The sequence below is a fragment of the Oryza sativa genome, chromosome 3 (assembly GCF_034140825.1).
Source record: "Oryza sativa Japonica Group chromosome 3, ASM3414082v1".
In the NCBI taxonomy this organism is placed as follows: domain Eukaryota; kingdom Viridiplantae; phylum Streptophyta; class Magnoliopsida; order Poales; family Poaceae; genus Oryza; species Oryza sativa.
The window spans coordinates 12,626,684-12,645,722 of record NC_089037.1 but is presented as its reverse complement, the minus strand read 5'-3'; the positions used below and the strand labels follow the sequence as shown (position 1 = coordinate 12,645,722).

General features: G+C 41.5%; 1 protein-coding gene across 1 annotated transcript; it reads right to left on the bottom strand.

The window, feature by feature from the left end:
- Positions 1-822: 822 nt before the first annotated feature.
- LOC4332778 (transcription factor SCREAM2) lies at positions 823-3,079 on the bottom strand. The gene is made up of 4 exons (XM_015773558.3): positions 2,679-3,079; positions 2,192-2,308; positions 1,548-1,718; positions 823-1,314 (listed from the first exon to the last, which is right to left on the bottom strand). The coding sequence occupies exons 1-4, from the start codon at positions 2,760-2,762 to the stop codon at positions 1,195-1,197; spliced, it is 492 nt and encodes a 163-aa protein (XP_015629044.1). The 5' UTR covers positions 2,763-3,079; the 3' UTR covers positions 823-1,194.
- Positions 3,080-19,039: the final 15,960 nt, after the last annotated feature.

The following is a 19,039-nucleotide window of genomic DNA, read 5'->3' as shown; positions in this document are numbered from 1 at the left end:
AAAAAATTAATTAGATACTCCATATATCTCTATGAGATACATCACTCTATAAACATAAAATGAAAAAAAAAACTATTTTTAGAGGTTAGATTTATTTTTCTTCAAACGTTTATGAGTTAAATTTAAATTTGCATATTTATGAAGTGAAATATCTTAGGCATATCTTATTAATTTTAAAATATTTTTTATGATTATTTAGATGGTGTGTAAAAATTAACTAGTGTTACATTCCCCTAAGTAATGAAAACAGTTTACCTACTAGGTGATTGATGATTGCAACCGATCACTCCACTTTGCTCCATGCATATCCAGTATGTCACAGTATGTCACTCGCTCGATCTTGGGAATGGATATAAATGTTATCAACAAACACACACAGTGATATGATCCGGGAGGTCTAAGGCTAGCTTCCTTTCTCATTGATTGGCCGCCATCTGCATGCATGGCTCCATGAATTTTGGAACCGGAGCGATACACCTTTTTTTTCCATCTGGTGGTACGCTGGTATATCTACAGTGTCAATGAACAGTGCTACTCATGAATGGGAGAGAGGTCTCGCCTATCCAGCTACACGATGCTCACCCACTGGGCTCCATGCTTGCTCTCTGCTCCAGCCACTGTTTCAGAACACAGAGCCACAGATGCATGCATGCATGCACCAAATGCCATCAATCAGGAGCTTCAAATTAACTTTCAAAGATCTTTCCATCAAAAAAAAAACTTTCAAAGAGATCAGGGTTTCAATGTTGTGATGCATGCTGGTCGTAGCACTGTTCAGTGAGTCAGTAATATTTAGAGCTACGTACTGAAGTACAGAACGTATGCCTCTGAATCCCATCTCATATGTTACATGATCTTATTTGCCATAGACTACATATACATATATCAATAATTATGATGATATGCTCCCCCTAATTAACAGTAGTCCTATTACACAGGAAATGCTTCGGTGTACTTCGTTTCACCGAATTATAGGAGCCTATCATGCATGCATGCGCCGCCATGTAGACGGCGGAGACGACAGATCAGACAGGAGAAAAGAGAAGAAATTAATGCCGGGGGAAAATGGAGAAAGAAAGAATAGGACAGACTAATCATTCGAGCAATTGCTGCGATCGATCGGCCATGCTCGCCGCCGGCCGGCGAGGAGGAGGAGATCGAAATTAACAGAGCTCGATCGATCCGCTTCTGTGCTTACTCGTCGTCGTCGTCGTCGTCGTCGTCGTGGTGATCGCCGCCGCTGCCGGAGCAGCTCCTGATCGCCCGCAGCACGGCCTGCTTCACGACGTGCTCGTCCACCTTCTCCATCAGGTTCTTCAGTTCAGGGGAGAGCATATACAGAGACAAAGCAAAGAAAAAGAAAAAAGGCATGTCAAACTCTTGTCCCAGAATGTATGCCGGCCTACAGTGTTTCTTGGTACTGAATCAATCGAAACATCTGCCTTTACCTCTCGAAAGGGCTCAATGAATTCTACCCAAATTGACTTGGGCTTAATTTGAATTTTGGCCGCTAATGATATAATTTGTTAGCTGATTAATATAATTACCTCGCTACCGATGGCTTCTAGGCGGAAGGTGTCGGTGCAGGAGGCCGTGGCCTCGAGGACGCTGAGGCCGAGCTCGTCGAAGGCCTCGAGGATGGAGACGAGGAGCCCCGGGCAGCTCTTGCCGGAGAAGACGTTGACGAGGAACCCGTGTCTTAGGGTTTCCACGGTCACCTGCATGCCAGACACCATTAATCACAGCAGCTCGATCAGCTCATCACTGATGAGACCAGATAGTTAATTTTCAGACACAAATTAATCATGCGTGTAGATGCAGACATGGGAGCATTGATTAATGAACTGTGTGTGCTCTGTCTGCGCAACAGTGTGCATGCGTGTACGTACTGGAGTAGTACTAGCTACTGACCAATCCAAACTCCATTAACTGGCTCATCAGCTATAGCCGCTATAGCATTACAAGTATCTCGTGCATGTGAACTTCGCTAGAGCCACTCGCAGGTTGGCATCTAGCTAGCGCGCGCTGTCCTCTCTCTGCTCGTAGTACGAAATTAACAGAAGAAGAAGAGAGAGAGAGAGAGAGAGAGAGAGGAAAAAAAAAAGCAAAGCACTGTGCAATGGTGTCTGTGCAGTCTCTCTCTCTCTCTCTCAGAGGGAGTTTAAGCTAGGTGTGTGATGTGTGTGTGTACCCGATTTTGTCTGAGAGCGTCTTGCGCGCAAGCGATCTCCTGGTTCAGCCTCACGACCTTCTGCTTCAGCTCCTTGATGTACTTGGACGCGTCCATTAAGATGGACGTGTTGCTCAGCTGCACATATATATATACCATTAATGTTAATAATTAACCTTGATCGACTTAAGAGAGCATGCATATTCATATGTGCAGCTGAGAGAGACCAAGAGTAGTGCTCTCAGACGGCTATATCATTTTAATGCAATTAGTTAAGTATGATAAAACTTCTATTTTTTAAACAAAAAACTATATAGCTGGATATTTACAGAGATACTACAAGGTGCAGGTAATATATGAGTGATAAATATCGAATTTGACATGATGGGGACTGCAGAACTGACGCACGGTCGTGTCGTTTTTTTTCGATCAGTGATGACATGCATGCACATGAAAAGTTTAGCAGAGAGAAAAACTTAATAAGAAAGGAGAGGGTGTGATTAATTACAGCGTGGGAGTGAGTGATGGAGCGGAGGATTTGCAGCTTCTCCTGTAGCGCCGCCGCTTTCTTGCGTTCCCTCGACGACATCATCTTCGTCCTCTGTAAGTCTGTATAGCAGCAGCTCTCTCTCTCTCTCGCTCTTCTTAATTTCTTCGCCTCTCTCTCTCACACACACAACACAAACACAATCACAGACACACAGCTGAAGCTGGATTACGATGAAGGCCTGATAACCCAATCGAATTAGCGAGAGAGATATTGGCTTGAGAAAGATAGAGAGGAGAGAAAGAGAGGTGTATAGCTTGCTGCTAGCTGGTGAGCAAGAGCTGCTGCTATAGTACAGCAGCTTAGCTAGCTCAAATGGGGAACACCGAGATGAAGGCCACTACTACTCCATATGTATATAGTGGCTTCTCTCCCCGGCCGTGGCCACTCACGTGACCATATTGTTGTATCCTTCTGATCATTTCTCTCATCTAAATATCAATTGAAGGGAAAAAAAAGGAAATGTGTATGCATGAGAATTCAGTGAAGGAGATAAAGAAGAAAAGAAAGGAAATATTGGACGTATGCATAATGCATGTCTGCCATATATGTTTACTAGTATAAACCTCTGAATCTATATGAGAAGGGACAAAATAAGATCGACTAACCTATACATCGTGCTGCATACGACGTCGAAGCAAGTGGACGATAGGGTTCGGCAAATATTATTGATTGCTTTTGTGTTCCGTTCTAGCTTTAATTTTGCTACTAATACTTAATCTAGATGTGAAATATGAAACTGGCATTTCGAGACATGGTTTTATTACTTCCTGGGAGCACACATGCACATGCATGATATGTATGCATGCTACTAGCTAATTTAAACAATATAATATATATCATCACGCGTTATATACAGTGGATACTGAAATTCCGTAATTTGAAGCTGTAGGCTGGGCTGTTCGAAGAAATGGATGATCGATACAAAAGTTGAATTAGGCGACAAATTGATCCATGTAGCTAGATGGACGTACGGATATGGTTTGGTTCCAGCAATGTGCATCACCAGCTAGAAGGAATCTGCTTGACAAGATGCAGTGCATCCTCCATCCCGTGTGGATTAAACAACTGACCATTATCATTTTTTTTATGAAAACTGACCATTAGTTATCCGAGGACTAGTATATGAACAACTTGCTGTACGTAGTGTGAAATATATATTTATATATCGGATCATCGAATACATAGGATGCCCCCATAATGGAACACAAATATCCAAGGTCCAAACATCACTGTTACTACATATAGTACTTAGCATGGTTGGTAGTAGTCCTCCGGCCGGTAAACTGAATAAATTTCTTTCCCCCTTTTGACAGGGCCAGGGAGAACGATGCGTGTAGCTAGGGTAGCCATGAGATCACCAACCAAATGAAACATTCTGATATGAGGTGCATGTATCATGTATGGCAGCCACGCATGTGCTGGGCTGGTGACCATTCCCAACGAGAGCAAAAGGAATGGAAGACCACGGCACTAGCTAAGCTAGCTAGAGCTAGGCGTCCTCGCTCAATTATTTTACTGCTCCCTTTATATTAAAAAAAATAAGAGTTGCTCATTGAACATAACTCAAGTAGTTAGCTTGTGTTTGATTATGGGACGTACTAGCTAGGTAAGATGAAACGATATTATCCCTAATTTTGGGATGGGATGATTCTACTCGTACGTTTGATCCATAGGATGGGACGATCCCAGTTTCTTAATTGATAGAAGGAGGGAGAGATGGGATGAATGTTGTTTGCAGTTACCGTCAGCCCACGCCCAATCCCGACAACATGCTTGAACTCGACGGCGATAGACTGCCGAGCGGAGGAGGAGCAGTATGGCCCGCGAGCGGGTGGAAGGAGGAGCGGAGCAAGCAGGCGGAGGAGTGGTGACCGACGGGCTAGCAAACGGTCGGGCGAGCGAGCTGCCAGCAAGCAGGCAGGCGCAGGTGGTGACTGACAGCTAGCGGTCAGGCAAGCAAGCCGTCATGCAAGCGAGCAAGAGGGCGGATGTGGGTGATCACACGAAGGAGAAGCAATGTGGCTCATGCCGTGCGCCCAACCCGTTGAGTTCGTCCGCTTATTTTTATCGGATGGCCTGGACCCGGATCTAAGGGGAATACTCCTCTAATGGGACTAAGGTTAAAGGAAGGGGGAAATGTGGGTGTTTAGCAGGCTTAAGAGGATGGCTAGAATAGTAATACTTGGCCGGGTTGAGCAGTGGGAGGAAGGAAACAATCAGGGGTTAGAAGGCAGTAGCCAAATGAAACAGGGAGGAACGGCCAGGTGGGGGAGGCAGGTATTCGTTTTTCCCTCACAAGCTATTCCCAACAGTATTTTCTTTCTTGACGAGATTTTATTTTGTCCTGAACTTGTATTTTTCCTTAATTAGATCTAATCCGGTTTCTGATAGTGAGATGCATGAGTTCAATATTTCACATGGCTCAAGATACCGCCACTTGATCTTGATCCAACAACCCAAAATACAAAGTGTGTATTTTATCTGCTTTTTTTAATAATATAAAAGAAGATCATTTAGACTAGATTTGAGAGAAGAAGAAACAAGAGTACATGTTCCCGAAGGGCTTAAAATCATATCATAACAAACTGTGTACTGCACATATTGACACACATACTATGACTACATATTCCCCTTGTTTGCTGCCCTGCAACTAGCTAGGAGAGCTTGGCAGCTGGGCTCGACAGAAGAGGGCAGCAGATACGTTCGTACGAGGCGATAAGTTTTTAATCTATTTCTCTTCGAGAGAATGACGACGCGACGGCCTGGATATATATAACTAGTTTAACTACAGCGTGACCACCGCGTGCGCATGCACTGTATACATACGCGCATACGGCCGGGATACCACCATGTGAGATCGATCACATATATATGGATGCATTCATGTATACCAAACCATATAAATCTAGCTATCTAGCCATTAAATTAACACCTACATGTACATGTAAAACGTTACGAAATGATCGTATCCATGCTGGCGATCGACTTCACATGCGTGGCGATCGATAGAGAGAACGAGATCGATCGATCACTATACAGTACTACCGACGCCGTTGACTTTTCGTCCAACGTTTAACCATTCGTCTTATTAAAAAAATTACGTAATATTATTTATTTTATTGTGACTTGATACATCATCAAATGTTCTTTATGCATGACATAAATATTTTGATATTTTCACAAAAAAATTGAATAAAAAAATAGTCAAATATTGGTTAAAAAGTCAACGGCGTCATATATTAAAATACGGAGAGAGTATATATATATATACCCAAAATAAACGTAGTAGTAGTACATCCGTGACGGTACGTACTTACGTGCTAAGCTAGTGTGGTGTTGTTGAGTTGTGGATGGTTGGGTGTGGGTGTGGGGGCCGAGAGGCCGACGTTAACCAGCGAGGCATGCATGCAGATGCAGCTAGCTGCTGCTGCAATGTGCTGCATGGAGCAGCTGGGGAGGAGCTGAGCTGAGCTAGCTTTGGCGCGGGCAGGAGAGGAGAGGAGAGGAGAGGGGTGGGGGAATCTGCTCGTGATCGAGGTGGGAGGGGGGAAGCTAGCGGCCACAGCACACAGGCGCAGAGGCTGCAGGCAGGCACCTGCAGCAGGGGCGCCCGCGACGGCGCCGCGCGCGCGCACGTCGTCGTTTCGAAGTGGGCTCAGTTATTAGCAATGCAAGCCACCACGACGACGGCGGGCAGTTTAGCTTTCCTAGGCTCCTAGCTACTCAGCTAGCGGCACATCATGCAATTGCATGCATGATGAATTTGTTTTCTTTACGCCAATTGCATGACGGATTTGTTTTTTTAGGTATGTAAAAGACAACTTATAGAGATGAATACAAATGTTTATCCAGGTTTATCCCTAGAAGTTAGTTTTTTATGGGACGGAGAGAGTATAGGTGCGCTCACAATCATATTTAAATTTAATTGTTTATGGAGCAATATATTATTAATAATATATTTCTTTAATAACCATTTAGATGACAAACTGGGTATCATGAATGATCAATTTGTGACAGAGATCAGTTGCCCATCGTAGAGACAATCATGCAATTGCGAGGAGACATCTCTATTTGTGATATCCTGGTCCCATTAGAACGAGACATGTGTGGCCCATGACAACTGTATACATGTGTGCATATCTAGTACCACATTAATTATTAGTTGAGCAAGAATGGAACCAACTTATAAAAGCTTGTTCATCTATATCACTCTCGGGTTAACATATTAATACGAAGCAAATGACGAAAGTGTAAGTGGGCCAGCCCATCGAAAGGGTTGGGCTACCGCGGTTCATGTAGATTGATTGATGTTTGTATATACAAAACACAATTTTATCGTGAAAATTAGAGGTTAACAGTTGTATATCAAATTCAACTTTGATTTAAAATGTATTTAAAACAATTGTATCGCGAAAATAGGTGTGAAGAAATCAAACCGAATTCTATTTTTAAATTTAGCTCCACACAAAACTGCATGAAATTAAAATCCCGTAATTTATATTGCTCCAAGAGAGGTTTCAAACCGAAAAATCCCTACACAACGAAATAATGGTGTTGTTGATTCAAAAATTTAAAACTAATGGTTTATTTAGATTGATGCCATTTCAAACCATACCATTCTTTTTTAAATTATCAAATATGTGCATCCATTCGTTTCTTGCCAAACTTTAATAAATACATAAGAAATCCTGCCAAAATTTTGGCATTGTCAAAATTTGGTAAAATTTATTTTGGCTACAATCTGAACAGCCTCTAAACTACAAAATACGATCTTCAAATTAAATATTCCTGTGAGATCTAACTAACCTTTAAATTTAACTATATTATGACAACTTGAGGTCATGCATATACGCAACTGCATACAGCTGATAAATTAACCTCTAGCTCTAGACATATAAAGACACGAGCAATTAATATAATACTGGTGCAAGAATAGTGCATACGTGAATTATTTGCCCCGTATATATACTTTTCTCTGAATAGCTATGGTCTATTTTCTAGAGCATTCCATGCCGCCTGGCTAGCTCGATCGCTCACTAGCTTGCCTGCTCGCTAGCTGGAGCTTTTGTCATTCCATGCAACAGCGTGCATGGGAGAGAGCTGATGAGCACGCATAAGTACATAACGTGATAACAATTTATACTAGACACTGGAGCTATTTTGTTTTTGGAAGCGATGAGAGATGTGCCGCATGCCAAACTAGTATATATGCAAGCAATGCAAGGGTCCAAGGAGAAATGCTCTCACGGGGCGGAGAGATTAATTTCTGCCGCCGTGCGTTGTCCGGTTTCCCCCTCGTGTTGGCGCCAGCCAGCCCACACGTGCCGATCGCAACAAATCGTTGGCAGAGCAATACGAACAAATGGGCCTTTGTTCATGAGTTAGCACCCAGTTTGTTGCCTTGCGATGGGGGACAACGATCGAAGTAGTCTAATCAGATTGCGCGCGCTCGTCCTCTGTGTGGACAAGATCGATCGAGCTAGCGGCAGCATGAATGTTTGCTAGAGTATATAATACTATGAATCTGAATAGAAATAGAATAAATATTTAGTAAGTCAGTAATTAAGTGAAAGTGGGAGGGGTCGAGTAGTTCACCAAGAACAATAAATTTTTAGTACTAATAACACTAAGACGAGGCAAAAATACCTTTCCGACGAATCTAGGCTAAAACAACGATTATGGCATCAACAGGCAACATCTATCCACAAAATTAATAGCTTGATCTTTCTAGTTACTTCCTCGGTCCTAAAATATAAGTGATTTTGGATGGATATGACATATTCTATTATAATGAATTTACACAGACTCTATGTCCAAGTTTATTGTAATAACACCTAAAATCCCTTATATCTTTGAGCCGTAAGGAGTAATTTTACAGCTCTCTTAATAAAGTGTCCAATTAGCTATAAATAGACAGTTGCTTAAGAGTCACCCGGCCCGTAAAAACTTTTAAATATCTGACCGTCAAATCACATCGAGATTCGTGCGTGCATGGGAAAGGAAATAATCAAGAGTGTAACAGGATGAGGACTTGAACTCTCAGTTTCAGCCGTAAGGGTGCACGCCGCTAGCCACATACGAGCTTAAAAGGTTATATATAAAATTATATTGCAATTACAGTTTAATGACGATATAATTATGCTATTACGTACTCGTATTATACTCCCTCCGTTTCTAAATAGTTGACACGGTTGATTTTTTAAAAACATGTTTGACTGTTCGTCTTATTTAAAAACTTTTGAGAAATATATAAAATTATATGTATACATATAAGTATATTGAATAATGAATCAAATGGTTAAATTTTTTTTAATAAGATGAATGGTCAAACATATTAAAAAAAGTTAACGGCGTTAAATATTTTGAAACGGAGAGAGAGTATTACATTTGAAAAAAAAAATTAAAAAAGGGCCTAATAATATAACTATACCCCCGACCGTTAGCTTACAGCAAGACTGATTATATTACACATACATGACATCTGGAAAGCGACATGCCAAAAGTTGATGTTGGAATTAATGAATGGGCCTTAGCCCACTCGAAGATTAATTCTTTGGAAAATCACAAAAGCCCACCTCATGGGATGGCATGCATGTGGAGTTTAGTACCACCTTGCTTATTCTAGGAAAGGGGGACCTCCTTAAAAGGGAGGATGCCCTCCTAGCCACTTGAAGCATGTGTGGTGGAGAGAAGAGGGGGAACACGTGCGCGCTCGCTCGCCAGGCCGGGCCCGCGCACAACGTACGACGTACGTAGAATGGTCCGTCAAAATTGGTTCCTCACCTTGCTGCAGATGCAGCCTCCTTTTGCAGTTTTGTTTTGCTGCAAATTCAGATTCGTTTTTGTTTTGGAAACGCAGTTTTGTTTTGCTGCAAATTCAGATTCGTTTTTGTTTTGGAAACGTTCCGAAAAATCCGGTGTGTGCAAACGGTGTGGAGTCCGGATAAGTTACGCGCGACTTATTCGGTTCGGTTACGCGCAGTGGAGATGGTGCGGGCGCCCTGATCAAGCGACCCTTCTCTATATAAACCGAGCCGCCGCCTTCACGCAACACACGCGAAATCAATCTAGGGTTTGCCTCCTACTCTGTGTTGCGCCGTCGCTCGTAGGTTACTCCATCCCGCTCGCCGGCGTGCACCTGCGATCGGGAGAGCAGGTCTCCGGAACCTCTGCCTTCGATGTCCTGCACCGGGAGAAGGCGGCAATAAGGTTTTTTGGAAGCGCGTTGCGCGACTGCTCCCTGTTCGTCCGCGACGGCTCGTCTTCCTCTTCGCTCGCGTGCTGCGTGCCTTCGTAGACGCCTACGAAAAGTTTCGACCGAGCAGCCGGCCTTTACGCCACCTCAGTACGTGTTCAATATGTTGCGCATGTTTGATCTATTCATGTTATACTGTGTAGTTTACATGTGTAGATCTAATGATGCGTTCGTGCTAGTTTTCATCTGTAATGTCATGATTTATTTATGAAATAGATTAAATCATTATATGCCTATAATCTCAACAGTTGACGCGATGCACCGTGGATTCGTAGCTAGAGACTACAACCAGTACCGTAGCGGTACAATATAACTAATCTCTACCTATATATGCATACGAACGACAACCCCATCCCGGGAAGGCATCATACACACACAAACGTCGTACGAATCGACTGGACCCGCGCGCGTCCATCGATCGATCGATCGATCACGACGACGACACAGCACGGCCCCAATTTTCAAATCGCCCACGTACGGTCGCTCGCTGTACACGTTCGAACATACTCCACACTCCGTCCAGTGGCGGTGGTGGCTGGCCGGCGCGCGACCCCAGCGCCTGCACGCGCGCGTATACTACGCCCGTTACCATATATACATGCATCCAACCGGCCGCGACCGTGGCCATCTCGTACAGTCGCCCGGCGGCGCTTCTCTCGATCGATCGTGAGACGATCGAGCAGGCTAAATCGACCGCGCGCGCGACGACGTGACCCACCGATCGCCGATCGGCGACGGCCGCATGCCTCGCTAGCTAGCCACCTCAGCGCCTGATCGACGAGGTAACGCGTGTATTGCCGCGTGCCGCCCGGGCGGACTTGCATTGCCATGCATCGATATGACGATATCCTCCTCGCGATCGACTCGATCGCGAACGAGCAGTACGCGCGCGGTTGAGTAAACGGCATGCAGTCTCGACAGTTTTTAACTCTCGATCGGTCGGGCTACTATTACATACTCCCTCCGTTTCAAAATGTTTAACACCGTTGACTTTTTAGCACATGTTTGACCGTTCGTCTTATTCAAAATAATTTGTGAAATATGTAAAACTATATGTGTACATGAAAGTATATTTAACAATGAATCAAATGATATGAAAAGAGTAAATAATTACTTAAAATTTTAAAATAAGACAAATGGTCAAATACGTACTAAAAAGTCAACGATATCAAACATTTTAAAATAGGGGGAGTACTCTACTATATACTTACATGCAGTACCGTCATGCACCGAGAACCAAGCTACAGGCGGTTTTTTATTAACCAGCTAAACCTAAGCTATCTGCCGGCCAGTAATTAAGTTGCCACATATGGTAGGAGTAATAAGTTCCTGTTCTTTTCTCCAACAAAAGTTGGATGAAGATTAAGATTTTTGTGGCACGTTTTTAAATTTTCAAACGGTGTGTTTCGTGCGAAAACTTTCTATATGAAAGTTACTCTAAAATATCATATTAATATATTTTTTAAGTTTGTAATAATTAAAACTCAATCAATCATACGTTAATACCATATCGTTTTGCGTAAAAAACTTAATCTTTATCTTCATCTTTAGAAGAAAAAAACACCACCTAAGTAAGCTTAAGTAAGTAAGATTCTATTATGCCTGATACGATCGATCCTGGATCGATAGATTTGACTGTTGCCCGGTCCGGCCAGATCGGCCACCAAGAGGGGAAGGGTCGTGTAGGTTTTCCAAAAAAACAAATAATAAAAAAATGAAAAGAGGGGTCGTGTAAGCTGGCTGAAAAGCTGTTTGTGTAGGCCGCCGGAGAGAATCGAATGTGACGCATATGCCTCCGCCATCCCCCTTCCCTCCTTTCCTACACGGCTACACATATCTAATGTGATGTTTGGATTTAGGGACTAAACTCCCTGTCACATCGGATGTTTGACACTAATTTAAAGTATTAAATATAAACTATACTTACAAAACTAATTATATAAATGAAAGCTAATTCGTGAGATAAATTTTTTAAGCCTAATTAATTAATCTATAATTAGAGAATGTTTATTGTAGCATAAAATAGGCTAATCATAGATTAATTAGGCTCAATAGATTCGTCTCGCGAATTAGTCCAGAATTATGAAATGAATTTTATCATTAGTTTACATTTAATACTTTTAATTAGTGTCTAAATATTCGATATGACAGACCCATCCAAACACCCCCTAACTATACCTCTTGTGTGCACAGAAAAATTTTCACATCCATCGTCTATCAACCTGAGGTGACCTAAGCTAGCTTTGTATCACTGTCTTTGATGGCATATGCGCAGCAACATTCCACATACACATTCCCCTATTTTATTGGGCAAACAACCCTTTTCATCGATCTCTCTCTCGCCCGTGTTAGGGTGCATGCAGGGAATATGTTGCTGAGCTGTACATGGTTTTGGGCCACACTAGGCATAGCCCTCCTAGTCTTCACTTAAAATCAAGACTTAATTAATTACTCCAAGTCGTAATCGTACGTCCGTTAATGAATCTTATCGCCTCAGATCACAACACGTACGTAGTCTCTACAATAATAGCAACTATATATTAGTACGCAAATGTGCCAATGTGCATGCATGTTCAGAACTACTCCTAGCTAAGCTAGATCATTGATCATATATCGTCGTACATATAATGTACTTTTCCTGCTGGTTTACGTCATTTTCTAACTGGATTAATTATTATTCCACACATATGTTCTAACTTCAGCTAGAACGTGTTGGACCAGCTACATACTCCAGCATCTTGTATGTGGGGCTAGCTTACTACCAATATGATGATAAGCTATTGGTGATAACCATCGATCTCTCTTCTAACTCTCAGGCAGAATTGAAGCTCTCTCGATTGGTAGTGTGGTGTGTAACCATATTAATGTAGAGAGAAGGTACAGTAAGGGGGACTGATTTGGGGGAGAGAGAGAGAGAGAGAGAGCTGGCAGCAGGGAGTTGCAGAGTACTCTTGTGCAGTTGGGTTTGGCTGCATATATGGGGCTTTGACAAACATCTCGTGAACTCCGACTGTTGTTGAGGTTTGTTGCGTATAGATAGATGGAGTGGCAACAAAGTAACAGTACTCATCACGCGGTCACGCGTACGTTATTAGCTGTAGGCCCCCATGTATATATCCTTGCAGAGGGCTTGACCTTTTGTCCTGCATGCCTTGCATGCATGCTCTTGTTGCTTGCTGCATGAAAATAACTCTTTTAATTGGGTGAGGGGTACCTACTTGTCTTATTTTCCATTTCTTGATTTCTAGTATTAGAAAAATGGACCCCTTAATTTGTTGTTTCTTTTATACGACAAAGATATATGATGTCCGTTCAGAAATATAAGACATATTTTAACTATCCAATTTTAAGATTTAATCAACTATTAATCTAATAGTATCTAGATTTTACCATAAAATAATACTGTTAGTACTTTCTTATGACTATAATTTTGTAATCATAAGGAAAATATATAGTACTGTTAGTATCAAATTTACGGTCATATAGCTTATTTTTGGACGGTCAAAATATATCCTGTATTTTTGAACAGATGTACTAGTATATACATGATTGTCTGTAAATTAAATACCATGGAAATAGAGCAATTTCCATATTTGTCTCTGATGGAGCCCCACTAACATGTAGTAGGCCTGTACTGTTGGCACTTAGCTAGATACCATTGTAGTAAGAATAAATAAGAGGCAAATGAAGAAACCAGTAAACTTTAGGGGAGAAAAGGAAATTTATATGATGAAAATTAATAACCATGCATGCACCATAACTTGCTAATTTGCTTGTTCTTTGTTTGTTTTTTCCAGGGTAACAACTTAAACATGGCCTTAATTAGTGAACAACTGCTCTCGGTCATATGCACGTACGTAGACAAGCATGTACATATAACAATAATACTAGTTAAGCATGAAAAGCCAACATGGAACTCCTACATATATGAAAAATTCAAATGGGTACTCAAGACAGATCTGGAATGGTCGAAATATATGCTGGTTTTGTTTGCGACATACATGAACTTATTGTGTTCCTTGAATCCTCCTCATATATTCTAAGACAGGGGCAAATATCTTTCACACAAGTAGCTACTCCTAGCTAGTAGAGAACTAGAGATAGCTAGCTAGCGGTTCCCACCAATTATTGCAAGCACAAACACAAATCAAGGTGAAAGACGAAGAATGCCAAATGCAACTTGCAAGAAAGAGATGCGCGTGGCTTGTCGTAATATAGTTTTTTGTTACAGCAAATATCTGTCCTTACTAATTAAGTCCAAACATGTACGTACGCAGCTATATATATATAGGAGTAGATCATACTATGTATCGATCAGTACATATACAATTATTATTATTATTATTATTATTATTATTATTATTATTATTATTATTATTATTATTATTATTATTATTATTATTATTATTATTATTATTATTATTATTATTTTCAGCTTGCTGGACGTAAGTATATATATGAATCGGAGTATATATATTCTGTTCTTGCAATCTAGCTACCTAGCTAGCTACCTCCATTTCAGAAGGTAAGATGTTTTGGTTTTATCTCAAGTCGGACTTCTATAAGTTTAATCAAAGAAAATGTAATAACATCTATGATGTCAAATGAATTTTATTAAGAGATTGTTCACTTTGTTTCATTTTTAATCTTACCAAGTTTTCGTATTGCTAAATTTTAGAAGGGCAACAAACTAAACACATTCTTGCCATTGCTACTATACCAAATTTTGAAAAAAAACGGAAGCTTCCACTCAAAAAAAAAACTTTACCAAAATTTAGTCACACTAAAACATCCAAAATTTGATAATGACAAATATTGGTAGGGTTGAAAATGGTAACAAAGTGAACTAAATCCACCATTGAATATATTAATACTCCTATATTTGCTTGGTGTTAAAAATATTGCTATGTTTGTTTTTTTAAAAAAAAATTGATCAATCTTATAGAAGGTTAATTTATAGCAAAATATAGCCATCGTCTTACATTCTTAAATGGAGGGAGCTAGGTGTTTTGATTTAAAGAAAAAGATTATTCTCGAAAGCAATTAATATTCCTTTTAGGTATTCAACTAGGGAATGGAGCAATTAATTTCTTGCACAACATATGTATTACTATTAGAGTACACGACGCTGATGTAATGGATCAACACTAGCGTCTTAATTATATGGGGAAAAATACGTAAATTAAACCATGGAAGGATAATTAAACCATGGATGACGCCTACGGTACCGCTCAGGCATGGCAACAGAAATACAGAACAAACAATATTTAATATGCAGCTTATAGCTATCACACAAGTCGAGCAAGCACGCACGCATGGCACGATATGGATCGAGACGCCGTCACGTGGGTCACCATGGGGCATGCATGCAATGCATGATCAGTTTGTGACGAAGACTGACGGTCACTACTACAAAAGTGATTTTTCTATACGAGACCCCATGATTTTTGCAAACGGACCATAACTAGTGGCGCCTGCAAAAATCACGCGGCATTTTCGCAAACGGCTCCTTAAGAAGCCCGTATAGAAAAATCGATTTTCCCATACGGGTCTCTTAAGAGGTCCGCATGCAAAAATAATGTTATTTTTGCATGCGGCTCACTTAAGCGCCCGCATGAAAAAATCGATTTTTCCATGCGGCTCACTTAAGCGCCCGCATGCGAAAATAAAATTTGAAAAATTTGAAAATTTGAAACTAGTGTATCTCACTCATACGAACTCCAAATTGGATGATTCTTTTTCCTAAATGTTTCTAAAATCATGCTCTATCATGTTATTGTGTTGTTACTGTTATTATTTAGGCCATTTTTTCTTGTAACTTTGTTTTATCAATTTAAAATTTAAATTTCAAATCTTCAAATAATATTATGAAGCAATAAACGATTTCAGCTGAAAAAGTCAACAACAACAAAGTTGTATAACTCATCGATATCTATAATTTCTATTTTGGTCATTTCTTCATTTGACAAAGTGATACTAACATTTTCACAAAATTTACATCTCTCTCTTATAGTTATAAAACTATATAATAGATATGTACATTTTGTGAATAATCTTACAAATCACTTTGTCGGATGAATAAATGACCAAAATAAAAGTTATAGATATTAATGAGTTACACCAATTTGTTATTGACGACTTTTTCAGTTGAAATCATTTAGTATCTGAAAATGTTGTTTGAAGTTGTTATAATTTGAAATTCAAATTCAGACTGTTCAAACAAAGTCATATAGAAAAATGACCAATACAAAAGTTGTAGATCTTGATAAGTTATACAACTTTGTTTTTGATAACTTTTCCATTTGAAATCATTTACTACCTAAAAAACTATTTGAATTTCTTATATTTTAAAATTTAAATTTTATATAGTTCAATCAAACTCGGATAGAGAAATGACCAAAAGAAAATTGGTAGATCTCAACGACTTCTACAACTTTATTTTTGGCAACTTTTTCATATGAGTTTATTTAAGACCATAAAATTTTATTCGAAGTTCTCACATTTTTAATTAATTTTTTAATGCTTATTTTTACATGCGGACCACTTAAGGAGCCGCATGCAAAAATTGGTCCACATGCAAAAATATCAACAGTTTTTTCAGTTTTTTCCCTCCTCACCACTTCAAAAATTTTCATCTCCCCTCCTCTCCTCTCTCTCTGTCTCCTCTCTCTGATATCCTCACCCCTCTCTTTTTCTTTCTCTTCCTCTCACTCTCTTTCTCTTCCTCTCTCTCTCTTTCTCTCCTTTGCGCGTGGCCAACGAGGGGGCGCCGAGCAGCGGGCGGTAGGCGGCGTCGAGCAGCGGGCGGTGGGCGGCAGCGGCTCGGCGGCCGACAACGACGACGGCCGCGGTGGGAGCGGCGACGGCGGGCGGCGGGAGCGGCTACGGCGGCGGCGGCGGCTCGGCGGCCGACAACGATGACGGCCGCGGCGGGGGCGACGGATCCGATGCTGCCGCCGACGGATCCGGCACCGGTGACGACGATGGGTGGCGGGGGCGATGGATCCGCCGCCGGCGACGACGCTGGGCGGCGGGGGCGACGGATCCGCCGCCGCCGACGACGGCCGCGGTGGGAGCAGCGACGGCGGGCGGCGGGAGCGGCTACGGCGGCGGCGGGCTCGCAGCGGGGTCGCGGCGGCGGCTTGGCAACCTCGGCTCGGTGGCCGACAACGACGACGGCCGCGGCGGGGGCGACGGATCCGATGCCGCCGCCGACGGATCCGGCACCGGTGATGACGATGGGTGGCGGGGGCGATGGATCCGCCGCCGGCGACGACGCTGGGCGACAGGGGCGACGGATCCACCGCCGACGACGACGCCGAGCGGTGGGGGTGACGGATCCGGTGCCGCCGCCGACGGATCCGGCGCCGGCGACGGCGGGGGGTGGCGGGAGCGATGGATCCGCTGCCGGCGACGGCGTGCGGCGTGGATACGGCGCTCCGGTGGCGGGCTAGGGTTTGGTTTGGGGTTTTTTCGATTTTATTTTTTTTGTTTGCTTAATTTATTTTCGCATGCGGCCGGTATAAGCAACTGCATGCGAAAATAGGATTTTCGCATGCGGTTGCGCCGGCCGCATGCAAAAAGGGTGATTTTTACAGACGATTTCGTCCATGCGGTTGGCACAACCGCATGGAAAGTTGGTTCTCAGCTGTATGGAAAAACCATATCTGTAGTAGTGGGTGTCAGACGAGTTAGCGTGACAACGTACGTACGGCTGATCCATACACATATAGGCAGCCTGTGAGCCTGGTATATATGAGTTTAAATATCCATTATTCCTTACCTAGCTTATAATCCGATCTTTAATCAGCAATACTGCAATATAGCTAGTATTCCCTCCGTTTCAGGATATAAGACGGTCAAAATCAAATTGTTTTAAGTTTAACCAAGTTTGTAGACAAATATAATAATATTTATAATACTAAATTAGTTTCATATCAAATCAATAATTGAATATTTTTTAATAAATTTGTCTTGGGTTGAAAATATTTTTATTTTTCTCTACCAACTTAGTCAAACTTAAAGCAGTTTGACTTTAACCAAAATCAAAACGTTTTATACCTGAAACGGAGATAGTACGGTATAACTTCAATTCGATCCTATACCATACACGTCCGTGTGTGTCTCTAATTAATTTCTTTATGCGAAATGCTTTCAAATTAATTTCGACGTACATTTGGCGCATGCAGCGCGTGACGTAGGTGCAAATCGTACTCAGGTAGTCAGGTATAGGTACGTGGTGTATCGATCTGACCCATCAGGGGGGCGTCGGTCACATGCGTACATACGTACATGCGCCATTGTTCGTATATGCAGGCTCTGTGTGTACAAAACGGTGTCTAGGATTCTCGGGGGCGGTAAACTAGCTCCCAAGGCTCACGTGACGGCGGCGAGGGCGCGATCGATATGAATATGATCGAGCGGTCGATCGGGAGAGAGCCGAGCGCTTTGGAAAGTACACTCACATGCCATTGGCAGAATGTACCCCCTGCAGGCTGCAGCCATACTACTGGTAGCTAGCTCCCCTGAGCATACCGATCAGATATGGACTTTCATCTCTAGAGAAAATATCATCTAAATAGTTATCAAAATATTTGATATTCCCTCCGTCCTATTTTAAATGCAATCATAAGTTTTTCGTACCCAACTTTAATTGTTCGTCTTATTTGAATTATTTTTATAATTAGTATTTTTATTGCTATAAGATGATAAAATCTGATTAGTACTTTATGCGTGACTTATGTTCTCGAATTTTTTTAAAACATTTTTAAATAAGATGAACGGTCAAAATTTGGCACAGAAAATCATGGCAGCACTTACAATGGGACGGAGGGAGTAATAAAGAGTAATACATAGTGTGAAATACCACAAACCGCTATACCAAATTCGATTTCTACAAATTGCAACAGAAAAATAAATTAAACTGAAAAAAGTAATCGTACATTTATAATTATATTTGTTATTTTTGTTACAACTTGTATAAGTTGAATTTTAACTTGCATGTTTATAGAGTAATATATTTTATATTAATTTATCTTGCTAATTTTTTAATAATTTAGACTAG